The 14,715-nt window shown below is 38.6% G+C and overlaps 1 protein-coding gene across 4 annotated transcripts in view; it reads right to left on the bottom strand.

The window, feature by feature from the left end:
- Positions 1–14,715, bottom strand: part of PTPRG (protein tyrosine phosphatase receptor type G) — a 705,739-nt gene that overhangs the window by 221,305 nt on the left and 469,719 nt on the right. For all 4 annotated transcript variants that reach the window (XM_081072430.1, XM_081072431.1, XM_081072429.1 and 1 more), the window contains exon 5: positions 12,061–12,156. In XM_081072430.1, the coding sequence (XP_080928556.1) occupies positions 12,061–12,156 (96 nt within the window). The remainder of the gene's footprint in view (positions 1–12,060; positions 12,157–14,715) is intronic.

Genomic DNA, 14,715 nt, shown 5'->3' on the forward strand with positions numbered 1-14,715 from the left:
TAAAGTTATGTTTACACGATAGTCTATTAAGTGTGCAATTGGCATTATGTTTAAAAACACAATGTATATACCTTAATTTAAAAATACTTTATTGCTAAAAACGCTAATGATCATCTGAGCCTTCAGTGAGCCATAATCTTTTTGCTGGTGGTGCGTCTTCCTCCGACACTGATGAGAACGTGGTATTGTGAAATTCAGTAAAATGATGTATGGCTTACTCAGTTTCGTTAAAATAAAAATAGAACTAGTATCTGGCAGTCATCTCTGGAGAGTGCCGAAAAATAAAAAGAATTCACCGAAACCTCATTAGAACGGTGTTCAAGGAGGCAAAGCTACCAGGGAAAACATTGTAAAAGGTCAACTAAGACCCAAGTAATGTGGATTGAGAAATCCCAGGAACTGAATTATCAAAGAGTCGGAACTGGTTATTCAGAGATACCGCTTTATTTCATTCTATGTGGGTCACACTAGTAGTGTGATTTCAGGAGTGCCCCTCACCACACCCATTTATAGGACATATTGAAACGCACAAATGAAGTAAATCCTTCTCATTGCAACGTGATCTGTCGTACTGATGTGCTAATTAGAAAGCACTAATTTAGAAAGCACAAGTAAAATAAGTCCTGGCTTACTTCAATTTTGGACAAACCCAAATGCAAGATCTGAAATGAATTAGCTCTACTTAGCATTTTATATACAGCTACCTACGAATCTGCACACAGACCAAATTCATATAACTTAACACATATTCAGAGAACACAAAGGGCTGAGAAACACAGAATCTGCTATACAAATGTGCCCGGGCGAGTCCATGCATAGGTCCATTTCACAGCTCTCACAAAAACCCAAACCGGAAAATCCTATGCTAATGATTTTCTCAGAAGACCTGGGCAGGCACACTAAAGAAATGACGTGACTTTCACTATGTTACATTTGGATGCTTACCTGTTGCAAGTTAAAAGACAGCAAAATAAAATATTGCTATTATGGAATTTCGCCCATCTTCTCTGTGTCCTAATCCATCACAAACACGGGAGTTGAGCTCCTAAAAAATTCCCCAGTTGGCCAAACGTCTTACCAAGATCAAGGTGTTAGAGAAAAAGGGGGTACTGGATAAATCAGAAAAGTTTCACCTAGATAAATAAATGTGTTTCTTCCTAGTTTGCTGTCACATCATGTAAAAAGAACTGAGTGGATTTCCAAGTAGAAAAGATCTGTGCAAACAGGTCTGTCTTTGTACTATGTATGCCATGTGGTGCACAGGACACGTGCTTTGGGTGTTTAGGTCAGGCACACTTCAGAGACATGCAGGCATCATGCAGAGCAAACTGAGAAACAAAAGCTCAGGACTTCAGATGGTACAGACACACCATATACAGGAAGACGCCATCGGCAGAGAAAACGAACAGTACTTTTAGTGTAAACCCTAAACATGAAAGAGAATTGCAAGCTTCTTGTTGTATGGACAACTCCATGTCGCAGCACCCCAAGTGAGCATCATCGGGATTCATACAGTTAAAGGTGGCTACTCATTCCCTGAGACCATGCCTAGATAGCCAGAGAGAAAAAAGGTTTGGAAAAGAGACAACAACAAACATCTAAAATAAAACCAGCATTAATAGCTTTAAAATCCTGCCCTAGGAAATTACTTCTGCAATGCCATGGGAACAGGGTAGAGCTCGATTTGGGGGGCAAATTTTCCTATAACTGTCAAAGGGAGTTTTCATTGATCTCTGAGTTTTTTTCAACCAGCTCCCACTGATTTCGGGTTCAAAGGCATTTGCACAAACTCTTACCTTTGTTTACATTTTTGTGTCTGAGTGAAAGTTCTACTAAATTGGTGTGTTTCACAAATCATTGCAGTGCCTGCAAACAAATACCCATATGGGCTCTTTAAGGGGTGCAAGATGTAGCTGACCTAGAAAAAGGGATGATGTCAGTATTTTAACACATAAATCTTTTAAAAATGTTTTTCATATTTATTATCTTTTTTAAAGTTAGTTATAATTTTAAGTTTATACAATTTAAGTTTTGATAATGGCTGCATTTAACAACAGGCGAGCAAAATTTCCTGACAATTTAACAATGAGTTATCATGAGCTCTACACTACACCACTGAATTCTGTCCCTTAATACTGCTATTCCAGAATGTTCCAGACTTGAGCCTTTTCTCTCCTCAACCTACGTACCTTTCTTGCTTTAAGTACCTTTCTTGCTTGGTCTCAAAAAGTCTCCTGATCTCCCTACATATTCTTTTCCAGCCCAGACTTCTCCCCTGAGATCCACATCCACACCTCCAAATATCTACAGAATATCTGTATCTAGAAGTTTCACCAGCATATCAGACTCACGACCTCCAGAGTAGCTCCAGCTCCTGTGGTCTTCCTGTCATAGCTCACATCCTCTTCCCGAGCTCCTTCTTTTTGTTCTCTTACATTCCATATTCAATCAGTCACCAAATCCTGCTGATTTTACTTGCAAAATATGTTTGAATCTGTTATTGCACTAACCTAGCTTTTTTTGTTAGGGATGCTGAACCAGAATCCTAAATGGTTTTCTGGCTCAGGGTCCTTCTTCCATCACCACCCCTCTTTTTTCCCTTCTTTCAAATTATCCTCCACAGAACTGTTGGAGACGTCCGTTTAGATTGCGTGTAAATCTTTATGCCTTATCTTAGAATCCGGCTGACTAAACCTTGGTTGGCCAGGGACCAGGGGGTTTCTCAGGCATGGGGTTGTGAGTTATTATTATTAGCAGTTATTCCTATCAGCTGGTGAATACCTCAAATAGCCCTCACTCCCCACCCTCCACTTACCGAAATGAAAACATTCTGGTGTCTTCAAACAGTTGCTAACCATAAAGCAGGGTTTCTATACCTTAGCTCTGACATTTGGGGCCAGATAATTTTCTGTTGTGGGGAGCTGTCTTGCACATTGCAGGATGTTGAGCAGCATTCCTAGTCTATCCAATCGATGACAGTAGCACTGAAGTGTCATCAGACATGAGCACATGTCCCCTGGGGGGCAAAATCCTCTGTCCCTTCTCCTCCTTGTCCCTAAGAACTGCCATTAAAAATGTTAATACATGACTGTTTGAATCTTTACTCCATTCTTATCTAACCTTTACTCACTATTCTTATCTAACTACACCATCCATTCAATACCCTTTATAGTCTTTTCATAAAAAAGAGAAAGTGAAAAAAAAACTGTCTTCAAATCTATAAAATAATTACAGATGCAGAGCCCAAGACAATTTAGAATAGGATCAAAGAATTTAATTATGGGCAAAAAGAATAAGAACACACTTTTAAGTTATAAAAAAATAACTCTTCCGATACCAGCAGAATTGGCAAAGCCCCGATGGCATTTATAGACACATGATAATAACCGGAGCTGGTGATAGAGTTTGCTCTCTATCTTCTTCAACAAAATACCCACATTTTCCGATTCAGCACTCCACTAAGAGCACAGACCCTGGAGATATACTGTTGCTGCTGAAAGAATAGCTCCAACGTCTACAGGCCTGTGTAATCTTGAGGAATTTATATTGAAATAAACTCTATGCCTTAGCTTCTGCACCTGTAAAATGGATGTAATACCTTCAGGGGGTCCCACTGAAGATTAAACACGATAATACTTAATGTAGAGACCTCATTTTAGCGTTTCAGTTGTACATAAGTTAAGTCCCCGAGAAATGTTAACTTTTATTAGCAGTGTTTGCGTTCTATTTGGAAGCGTCTTTCCAACTAGTTTATCTGAGGGAGTGAGGGTGGGGAGAGGAGAGTTGCCAGTTGTTTCTAATCTCGGGATGCGAAGTGCCCTGTGTGTGGACTTCTCCCAAGAGGTCTCATCAGCTAAAGCATTTAGTAGATGACACTCCAGGGAGGCCACAGCTAGGAAACATGAGATAGCTGGACTGGGAGGCATGGAACTAAAATTCTTGCCTTGGTAGGTTCCAAAGAGCTATGCGATGGGTCATGATCACTGAATCTGTCGGAGAGCCAGGTCTCTCCTCCGTCACTTTAGGGAGATCACTATAGACTTGGTAATATGTTGTCTGAGACTGTGGCAATTAAATTTTCTGACATATTAGAACTAATGTCTAAAACAACTAAATTCTAAACTAAATGATAAGATTCTAAACTATCATTGAGTGATGGGCAAAGGTAAACTACTTGGTAATTGTCCTTGAACTGCAATAACTTAATTAAAGAAGATTTTCATAGGGTCACATTCAAAGACCTCAAAGTCTCTTAATTATGTAATGCTTCGCCAATTATTAAATAGTCCTCTGTAATGTCCACTAAGAGGAAATTTGAATTACAGGCCATTTGCAGACATGAGATGTACTGAAAACACCTGATAGGCTATAAATTCAATGTTGTACATCCACAAATCTGTTCCCAAATTGCATCTGAACATTAAAAGTGACTCTGGCCTTCACTTAACGGCAAGTCCTATGAAATCAATTAGCTGTTAAAATAGTTTAATTGGAACATATGTATTTTAATTTTTGTGTGTGTATAAAAAAAGTCTTCTCAGTCAATCCAAAACATTTGGAAATTACACTTCTAGGTAATGTAGTGAAAGAATTGAACTTATAACTGGATGAAAGCAAGGATGTGGAAAATGTGAGAGGGATGATATTCAAACAGCAGCAATTGGAAAGGAATCAATTAAGAATCATATTGGTTTACTGTAATTATCCTGAAAAGCAGTGTAAAAAGTTTTAACAACCTCCCAGCATACCCTGGCACAAACTCTCATGTTCTCTAACTCAAAAACAGTTGCTGGGTTTTGTTGTTGTTGTTGTTTTTGTTTGTTTGTTTCGTGAGTGTTTGATAGATGGATGTAATTACTATTTTTTTTCTTCCCTCCCTCCCTCCTTACTTCCCTTCCTTCCTTCTCCCCCTTCCTTCTTATCACTCTTTCTCCCCTTCCGTTCAGTTCCCTCCCCTCTTTCCCTTTCCCCTCTCTTTTACTTCCCTGTCTCCCTCCTTCCCTTCTTATGGAGTGGGGGTCCTTGTTTCACATCGCCAACAGGACTAGTCAAAAGTAAAAAAAAAAAAAAAAATAGACCTATAGCAATGATAGAAAATGTGTTCTTCATTAAAAAAAGAAAAACATTCCTCGGTATGGTAAAAATATAACAAGACCAATTTATGTCACCATGAATAAAAGGGGTGATTTATACTTTAACAGTGATGCTTTGCTATGCAGAAAAATGGAAGAAAGACGGAAAGTGGAAAGAGTCAAGTTCTAAATTTCACAAACAGGAACTTCGTAAACTGAAAATGAAATACTCATCATTTTGAAATTACACACAAAATATAATTCTTGTATTCGTTTCTTGATATTTCATCTGCCTAACCTGCTCCATCTTCTATTTCCCAATGACAAAATACTGCTGAAGAATTCAAAGGCCAACCCTTTTCAAAACTTACAGTTCCCCAACAACTTTGAGGGCAGGCTACACTTCTGAGGATACATTTGCCATGTTCATGGAGAATGACAGAGAGAAAGTGCTTAATAAATACTGTAGAATGAGCGAGTGAGTTAGCAAATGACAGCATGAATGAATAAATGAGAAAACATTACATTTTGTTCACTTACAGAATCTGAAGGAGAAAGGGGAGAAAGAGACAAACATAGACATGTAAAGACCTGGCAAGAGCAAAACAAAGCAAGAATCATACATACAGGTGTGCTGAAACACACAGAAACTAATCCATCAATTATCACAGAGAGACCCTAGGAAAGAAATAGGAGAGACAGAAGCAAGCCACAAAGAAAAAGAGCAAAATAAATATAAAAAAAAAAGTCTCCACCCACCATCTACTAAGATAAAAGCATTTTGGTGGCAAACTTTATTAAAACATTCGCAGACACAGATACATGCACATCTTCTTAGCAATGAAACACTTCTTTAAGGTCTCTGAACGCACTTCTACTTTTACGAGTTTTAAAGCCCTTTCACTTTTTCACAACTACAGGCCTACATAGAGATGAATCCCTTTAACAGCAGGTCGGACCCAGTGGAGCCCCAGTTAGAGTCCCCATCCTCAATGAAGCAGCCGACTCACAACCTTCAGTTTAAGGTCCTTCCTTGACCATCTCAAGAGTCTTGCATTTCTGGTATCACCATCATCTTTCTTAGGTGAAGCTTACTTATCCAGCTAGATATATGCTTTTCCAAAATCCAAACGTTAATGTAGTGGTAAGCACCCTGAGAATGTCCCTAAAACTCAGTCCTACTCAGTACATACTTCCTACCTTCACCGTAATTCAGCTTAAGACATTATGTGTGGTTTAGGGAATGGTTGGTCATGCGACACAAAGAGAAGAGGAACAAGAAGACCTGGACCTCGACCCTGAAGAATTTATATTTTAGTATTTCTCAGGTCTATACCACCTATTACCTGTTTATAATACCCTGAGGCTGATAGGCTATCAGGTTGTTCCTTGCCAATCAAGGATGTTTCTACCGAATTCAGCTAAGTATTCGCACAACCAAGCCCCAGCGTTAGCCATTTGCTAGAGGTGCAGCAATGAGTAAGTTAAGACCCCCAGTCCTCAATGATCTCACAGTACGAAGGCAGGAGAAGGTAACTACAATTATAGCTTCAACGCAAGATGGAAGGCTAAGGAAATACAGGGTTAAAAGAAGGACAAATCACACCTATCAGGGGGAAGGGAAGGTGAAATGCATGGAAGTGGAGAGAAAGACTTCCTAGCCAGCCCTGGATGAATGAGTCATCCAGAACCCCTCCTGCCTTCTCCTTGTCTATAAATAATCCCAGGTGCTGCCATTTCATTTAATTACCAAGCCTCTCCAGATGGAGAAAAATAATTAAGCAGTCTGTACCACCGACATGATATAAAGAATGGGGTAGCAACTTGCGAAACATTTCAGTTTTTAAGTTTGCTTCCAACTATGAAAATAGGGCAGAAATGAAGAGGGGGAAAGTGAGCTGCATAGACCTTAGGGAAATCCAAATGACTGCAGTCAGATTCTGGGTAGAAATTTAAATAGAAATTAGGAAAAAAAATACTGGTGCAAAGGGGCTCAACTCTCCCAGCAGAAGTAAAACTGTGAACATTAAATGAAGAAACCTCAATAGAGTTGTTGAAGGTAGGCTGTCAGAAAGAAATACTTTAAGACAACCTATAAATAAATCAGGACACAATTTATTTATTTCTTAAATGTACAAGAAATATGCCATTGACTGGGCCTCTGGATGCAGACATGATAAAAATTTTATATCTTTGTGTCTGATGCAAATATTCAGACTATACCCAAAGAGGTCTAACAAGGAAGCTAGAAAGAATATCACACACAACAAAAGTTTCTAAATGTATTATAGGTGCTCTTCAGGAATCATGCATGTATAATTCCAAAGTTCAATGGAATCAGGAAACATAGATAAAACTTCACGCATTTAAGTAACAACGGCAACTGAGTCGTAAAATCAATGAGATGTTTCCCCTCCAGATCATAAATTCAATGATAATCATGTGTTCCTTGGAAAAAACACAATAAGCAAAGCTAGAAAACCACAATAATCAAAACTATAAAAAGTTTGGGATTATCACATTTCTATGAGCATCAGACTGAAATCCATTAAGATGGTTACACGGTTAGAAGGCCTTTTAATCTGGTGGGAAAATGGAGGGAGGGAAATATTCGTGAAGAATGGGGAAGAAAAGATTGGAAAAAAGAAAAACCAATTCAAAACCCAATTCAGAGGGTGATGATAGAAGATTCTAGGTCTAAAAAAATATAGGCCTAGTTAGAGGTAAAGTCATTCTGAGTATTGGGAACTCTTTATAAACTTAAATCAGAACTCATTAAATCTTTTTTTCCCCTCAAAGCAAAGTATCCTTCTACAAATTACCTAATCATTCCACTGTCATTTCAACTTTCTTGTAAATACAGGTTTTCATATTTTTATTTCTTTAAACAGACAGATAACTCATGTCGAGTATTATCAGAATAATCAAATATTTTAAAAGAGCATTTTAATGACTTGGTATTGCACATTTTTACAGGAATTCAAATCAGGCTAGCAGTAAAGAATGACAGAGGTTCTACTTTAACAAACAGAAAACAATCATTTGAATTTTTGTACTTACATAAATTAGCTAAATAAGCATTTAATTATTTCTTTAGTGGTTTAACAACAAATATCTCTATCCCTTGCCAATTTCTTATCTTAATTTATTTATAAAGCCTTTAAAATCAAACTTTACCCTTCCTTTCCCTTATGTTGGTCCAAAGGTGTGTGTGAACTGCCAAATAGGTGCTTGTTCCTCCAGACACATTACTAACACATGTTGGAAAATTGTAATAAAGATTCCACTCAGCAGTGGCTATGAAGAGAATCCACCTTCTAGAGGTTGTGTGGGCCCAAATGCACACAACCAGACATGGCTGCCATGGTTTGCAATCTTCCATACCTGGAGGCGGTCCTTCCTTCCTTCACTGGTGTTCACGCAAAGCACTCAGGAGAGATCCGGCTCACCGAATGTCAGCCCTGACACTGACCTTCAACTCTGGCTGTAACCAAAGGTATTCAGGTCCCGGCTGGGGTCATGATCTTAAGATCATGTTGACATGAAAGCACGCAGAACACTGCCTGGAGACCACGCTGCAATGGGAATGCAAACCCCCTCCAAAGTAGACAGCCAGCTGGCCACTACTCAGATCTTGATTAGTTACATCATCTGGACATCTTACACAAAATCTTCCATATTTAACTAAAGAAAAGACTTGTGAACTTGTGAAGTCCAACAAGCATGTTGTGAGCCACAACAGGACCATCTGCAAGCAACCCTAGTCTAGGCCAATAGATGGTTCCTCGGTCAACCACATGTCCCCCAGATTTGTGCTTGTTTCGGTGTTTTGGAAACAGGAATGTCATCATATCCAATCACAGCAAAGGCAGTGAGAGAGCCGAAATTGCCTGGATAATAGGCATATGGTGAGGAGGCAAAAAAGAAACAAAGATAATGAAAATTTCAGTGTAAGAAAATTATTCTAGTGTACGGAGTAAGTCAGCATCAAGGCTACAAACAACACGTATGTGGGGCTTAGCCCTGCCTAGACGTGGGCTCATGGCACTCACCTCCTGTCCCTCTGGATAATGAATACGTGGGTTTCTGAGCATTGAGTCAGCACAGCCACTGGCCCAGAGGAGGAGCTTCTCCTCTCCCCTCTCGAGTCATAATCACACGGGGCTGTGGTGGGTCCCAGTGGACAGGAGCTGATTGCATGTATTATATTTAATGGAGCAACTGGTAGCATTCCTGGCACGGAATCAGTGCTGAAAGGATGATAACTATTTCCTCACAACTGAGATGTAAGATGCCAGGTTTGAACCTGGAATTATGTATCACGATTGTAACTGACTCCTTGGGGGAGAAATACCAAGCTCCCAAATTTAACATTCTTATAGGAAGATTCAAAATATGAAGATCTCAAAATATAGGCTCTAACTAGACCGCCAAATTAAAATAACAATAAACCAGTTTTCCATTGCATGTCACAGTGGGAGCTCAGATACATAAATGCATCCATGGACTTCTAAGGAAAACAAAGGAAGAAGCTCAGCACCGACACTCTCTAAAAAAAATTCTGTTCTCTTTTATATTATCTGCCCTCTATTTTGTGTCTAGAGGACAGCAAGCCAAAATTTAGATAAAGAACATACCAGATGAAATATACATTACATTTCTTTGTATGGGAGCTAGTAGTCGTGTCCCAGAAATCCTTTAAAAATTCAAAACCTAGATTTCACAGTGAGGTGTTTTGCTGGTTTGTACACTAATGTGCCTCGCCTGCCTAACAGTCTAATTGCTCTTATATTTAACAAGCATTTATAGAGCTGAGAAAATAGAAAGCGTTGGGCTAGAGCATGCTGTGAACTCGTCCTTCCAGTACTCATAAAAACATCTTTAACATCTTTGAATTTTATTTTCCTATAATAAAGGTGACCTATAGATTAGGACCTGGTTGGAGCGGGCATAGTGGGCATGACAGAGACGGAGCCAGGGCTTAGCTTTAATGACAGGGCTGTAGGAATAGAGGTCCAGCTACATGAAAAGCAGCATGCCAAGAGGACAATAACAGAAAACAAGGGATTAACCATGTAAGTGGGCATTGGTTAAGAATGGTTCCAGTGACCCAGTATTGCCAAAGGCAAACTGATCATGTTTTAGAAGCAGAGGGCTTCAGGCAGAACCCAAGCAAGCTGCCCACAGGACAATGCCGAGGAAAGACTTCTATTCATGCAAAGACGACATGTATCCCATGGGGTCTCAGAGCAACAGAGATAGATGGATATGGATACACAGAATTTGGCATTTACCAAGTGTCTGCTCTGTGCCAGGACCAATGCTAGGGATTTCATTTAATGAGTACTACGAGCTTGATAATGTAGAAGTTGGTACCCCCAACTTCTACATTCATTTCACAGATATGAATACTGAGGTTGGAAAGTTTAAAGAACTACGTCACCATTACGTTAAGTACAAGAGATGGGATTCAAAAGCAAGTATTTTTCACTGCAGTGAATTGCTCTTAAAACACTACTCTTCTGTGGTTCATGAAAGTAATCAGGGAAAAGAGATGGGTGGGGGGACGGTGAGAACAATGGGGAGATCTGCCCAATATAGAGCATAAACAGATGGCTTCCAAAATACCCGACCATGATCCACAAAAAGAAATACATTTTATAACATGACCCAGTACATACACAGTATGTCTCTCTGTGTGTAAATAACTAACTAAAAGTTATACAAAATTATTGTGATACACTGATATTTTCTGATTTCTTTTTTCACATTCTATTCATTATTTTTAAAACGCTGGTCAGGACTCACAGAAATGATTTCATAGCCCACTAGTAGGTCAGAACCCAGTTTGAAAACAAATGCCATAACCAATGCCAATGACCACCCCTCTATTGCTTTTGATGTTTGGGTAGAATATTAGCCTTTCCAATTTTTGACATGTAATCTCCCATTTGAGCCTTTATCCCAAAAAAAGGTAAGGGAGAGAGAAAAGGTAGCTAAGAGGGAGAGATGAGCAGTGGAGAGAATCATCTATCATGTGTCACACACTCAAAAAGGCAGTGAAATTAACATACTCCAAATAAAAATGGCTCCACCTCAATGATAAAGGTGCTTGCCCCAAAAAGACAGAGGTTAAAGGCCCATAATGGAAAAGGTTCTGATGTCTTTAATTGTCAGAAAGACATCATTTTCCAACAATGACTCTCTGGTAAAAAGAACACCTCTATGTAGTCTTCAGGCAAATTTTAAAACTGAAAGACAACTCACGTACCTACTACTCAGGTTACCTTCCCCACAAAAAAGCACCAGATCTCTTCTAGGCTACTTGTCAAGACACCCAATGATCAACTTTAATTTGATTTGACTTATTAAAAAGTCTGGACAGCATTATCCATGGAAGGATGGAAGGTTTGGCTTTTAGGTACGGAATCAATACATGAGCCAAGAACTCTCATAAATGCAAACACATTAAAAGAGAGAAAGCATGGGAAATCATAAAAGTACTAACGTGGAAATGGTCTCAATAAAACTTGAGTTGCTATGGGGATTTCTGGGAGGGAAAGAAAAGAGATCTCTTTAGAGAAGTGACTGATGCTATTTATTAATCTACTTCCAAGTAATGTCAAATTTTAAATTTGCTCCACAGAAAACCACCTTTTTTTTTGGTATCAGCCGCTTAATATGCTGAAGGAACCTGTTCAAAACGCTTCAGCAGTGAAGTAACTTAGATGACAAATGTGTTCTTCAATCTGTGCACCAGTCAAGTAGCAATAAAATCAGAATAATTCATGCAAAAATTTTCATTATGTTTCTAAACATACTTATTTACATTTTAAATCACACAACAGACAATATGAAATATCTTTCATTTAGACAGGTGTGAACGAGAAAACAGATGCGTTCATTAAACATAGAACAATTTGGTGAATTAAAAAAAAACTACTCTGAGAACTCTCTAGGTGAAGTACTTGGGCCACTGTTAACTTACCTGAAAAAATATGGCCATGGCTCCGATTACTCTGTTTTCAGAAATTGCAGTTTGAAAGCTGTCAAAGTCGTCTGGATTGTAAAAGAAAATCTGCATCTGTAAAAGAACAATTAAAAATGTATTATGAAAAATTTTCACACCTACCAGGAAGTAAAGAGAGTTATACAATGAGCCCAGATTCCCCCACTTACTATAATTTTGTCAAATGTCTTCATCTATCTGTATTTTTTTCTTTGCTAAAGTATTTGAGAGCAAACCCCAGGCATCGTATCATCATCATACCATTTTACCTCCAAGTACTTCAGCAGGTATTGCTAACACACACATCTTCTCACATAACAACGATGCCTTCTTGCAGCCCCCCAAATAAATAATACTGACACCTTCCTATTACATAGTACTCATGTCATGGTGAAAGGTCCCTATTAAGAAGAAAAATTTTAATGGAGTTAAACATCTCGAAGCAGAAAGTGAACAAAGCCTGTGAGACTCAGTCCACGTGTTAAAATGATAAATGCTCAAAAGGACACATCTTTATAAACACTGGCCATTCTAATCAATGGGAAGGGTCCTCTCAGTAGCCTTGAAAAGCATTTTAAATGGAATATTTGTTTGAATCCACAAAGAAACATAACGGTAATGTTAGTAACAATGCCTTACACTTCACAGTTTGCAAAAAGTCATCACATACATTATTTCATTTAATCCATCTAACAACCCCTGTGAAGATACGGCAAAAATTACTCCACTCAGTTATAGATGAGGAAATAGTGCTTCAGAAAGCTGATGTTAACATGGGTAAGATTAAACATGAGAAAGAGTATAAAATTCAGGTGCTCTCTTCCCAACCTTAAAGACCTTCTCTTCCATTTGGCTAAAATTTCTCATTCAAAAAGCAGAACACTGATAAATCAACTTAAATTCATTATACAATTTTAATGCTTGAACACTCCTTGATATTTCATACAATTCAGAGAACAAAAATGGACCACAGAGTAGTCTCCTGAGACCACACTTATGATAAAAATAACAGACGTGGGTTCCTATTCCAGCCTCCTCTTTTACTTGCCTGTGAGACCTCAGGCAAGCAAGCTAATTTCTGAGCAATGGCTTCCTCATGTACAGAATCAAGTATTTGCCCTTGGTGGGTGGATATGGGGATCAGATGAGTGAGTGTAGTGTATAGTATATAGCACCCCATTATACCCTACCAGTCTCCACAACTCACCACCATCACCACCATATTGTACAGTTAACATTTGATAGAGACCTAAAAATTTCTAATTCCACTGAATCTTCTAGACTGAATCTACTCCTTACAGAAAATCAAATCTCCTGTATCATTAGCTCTCTTCTATGACCTCTGCTTCCTCGCTTTTCCAAATGACATGATGCTATTTTCTGTAATAGATGGAACAACCACACCCCAAGTACATTTTGGAGATTTGATACTGAATGATAAATTCCCAGAGGGGAAAGTGAACTTGCAGAGATTAGCTGAGGGAAGAGCTCAAAGGTAAACAGAGTCCCGCTGACTGAACTAACCAAGGTGTTAAGAACAAGGTGATGTTTCTTTTCTGAAGGGTGAAATCAGGTAACCCAATCAGGACACTTTCTAGGAAAACTCAAGTACCCAAGAGGCTGGGACAAAGATCGGTAGGTTTTTGTCTAGGATTTTCTTTCTCGAAGCGAATTGTTTTTTTTCTCAGACTGTAAATTCCAGCTGAATCTGGCAGCTTCTTACAAATGTGTTGCCTTTAGGTTTGGACAGCTGTAGACATCATGAATTCACAATGAGAAAAATCCATTCAATGAGGTACAGATTAAAACAGTTTAATACTGAATGAATTTCTTTGGATACATTGCCACTAGCTCAAGAAAGAAAATCGACACAAGCATATTCAGAAAATTACACTTCACTTTCCTTTTAAAACTGAGGCCCTCAAATTAAGTAAGTTCCCAGAGTGTTTTCTTATTCTTCAGTGCATGGGCAAGGGTGGAATTGTTTAATGCATCACCTGAATAATGTGTGATACAAAATACTTTAAGCCCTCTTCAAGGGCATTTTCATTTACAACTGGATGAGAAAATTCATTTTTAGAAAATGTCTTTGAGTCATGGCTCCACCCATCAGGATAATAAAATGTCTCATGGAGAGAACAGTAGCATAAGTCTGAAATATCAATTTTCCTTGCTGTTTCTCTCAAGTTGTCGTCTACTGAATTATGTGAACTTCTGAAGCTATCTTAAATGTGAGAGTCAATAAGTACATGGAGTTTTGCTGAGTAAATTGGACTTTTAAGTTATTTTAGTGTTATCATTGATGAGACAAATTTGGGCAGAGGCTGGAAATCTATTTTCCAGAAACATCTTTGGAAGGTGTTGTGGTGGCTATTAAATATCTTGAGTAGCCATCAACTTTCTGTACCTGCTGTCAAGAACTATACTCGGAGCCTTCCTTTCAGCATTACCCAAAGCATGTTTTTTGAATGATGTGAATCTAAGTGACACTTACTGTATAGCAATCCTCCGGAAGAAACGTGGAGAACATAAGCTGAAGAAAAGATTTGAAAAATCCAGCAAGAAAGAGATCTTTCACTGTTCCCTCACCCACTACCTGCACCCACTGCCACCAATTATTTATATTTTGCCCCA

Source organism: Rhinolophus hipposideros (genome assembly GCF_964194185.1).
Source record: "Rhinolophus hipposideros genome assembly, chromosome: 14".
NCBI classification, from domain to species: domain Eukaryota; kingdom Metazoa; phylum Chordata; class Mammalia; order Chiroptera; family Rhinolophidae; genus Rhinolophus; species Rhinolophus hipposideros.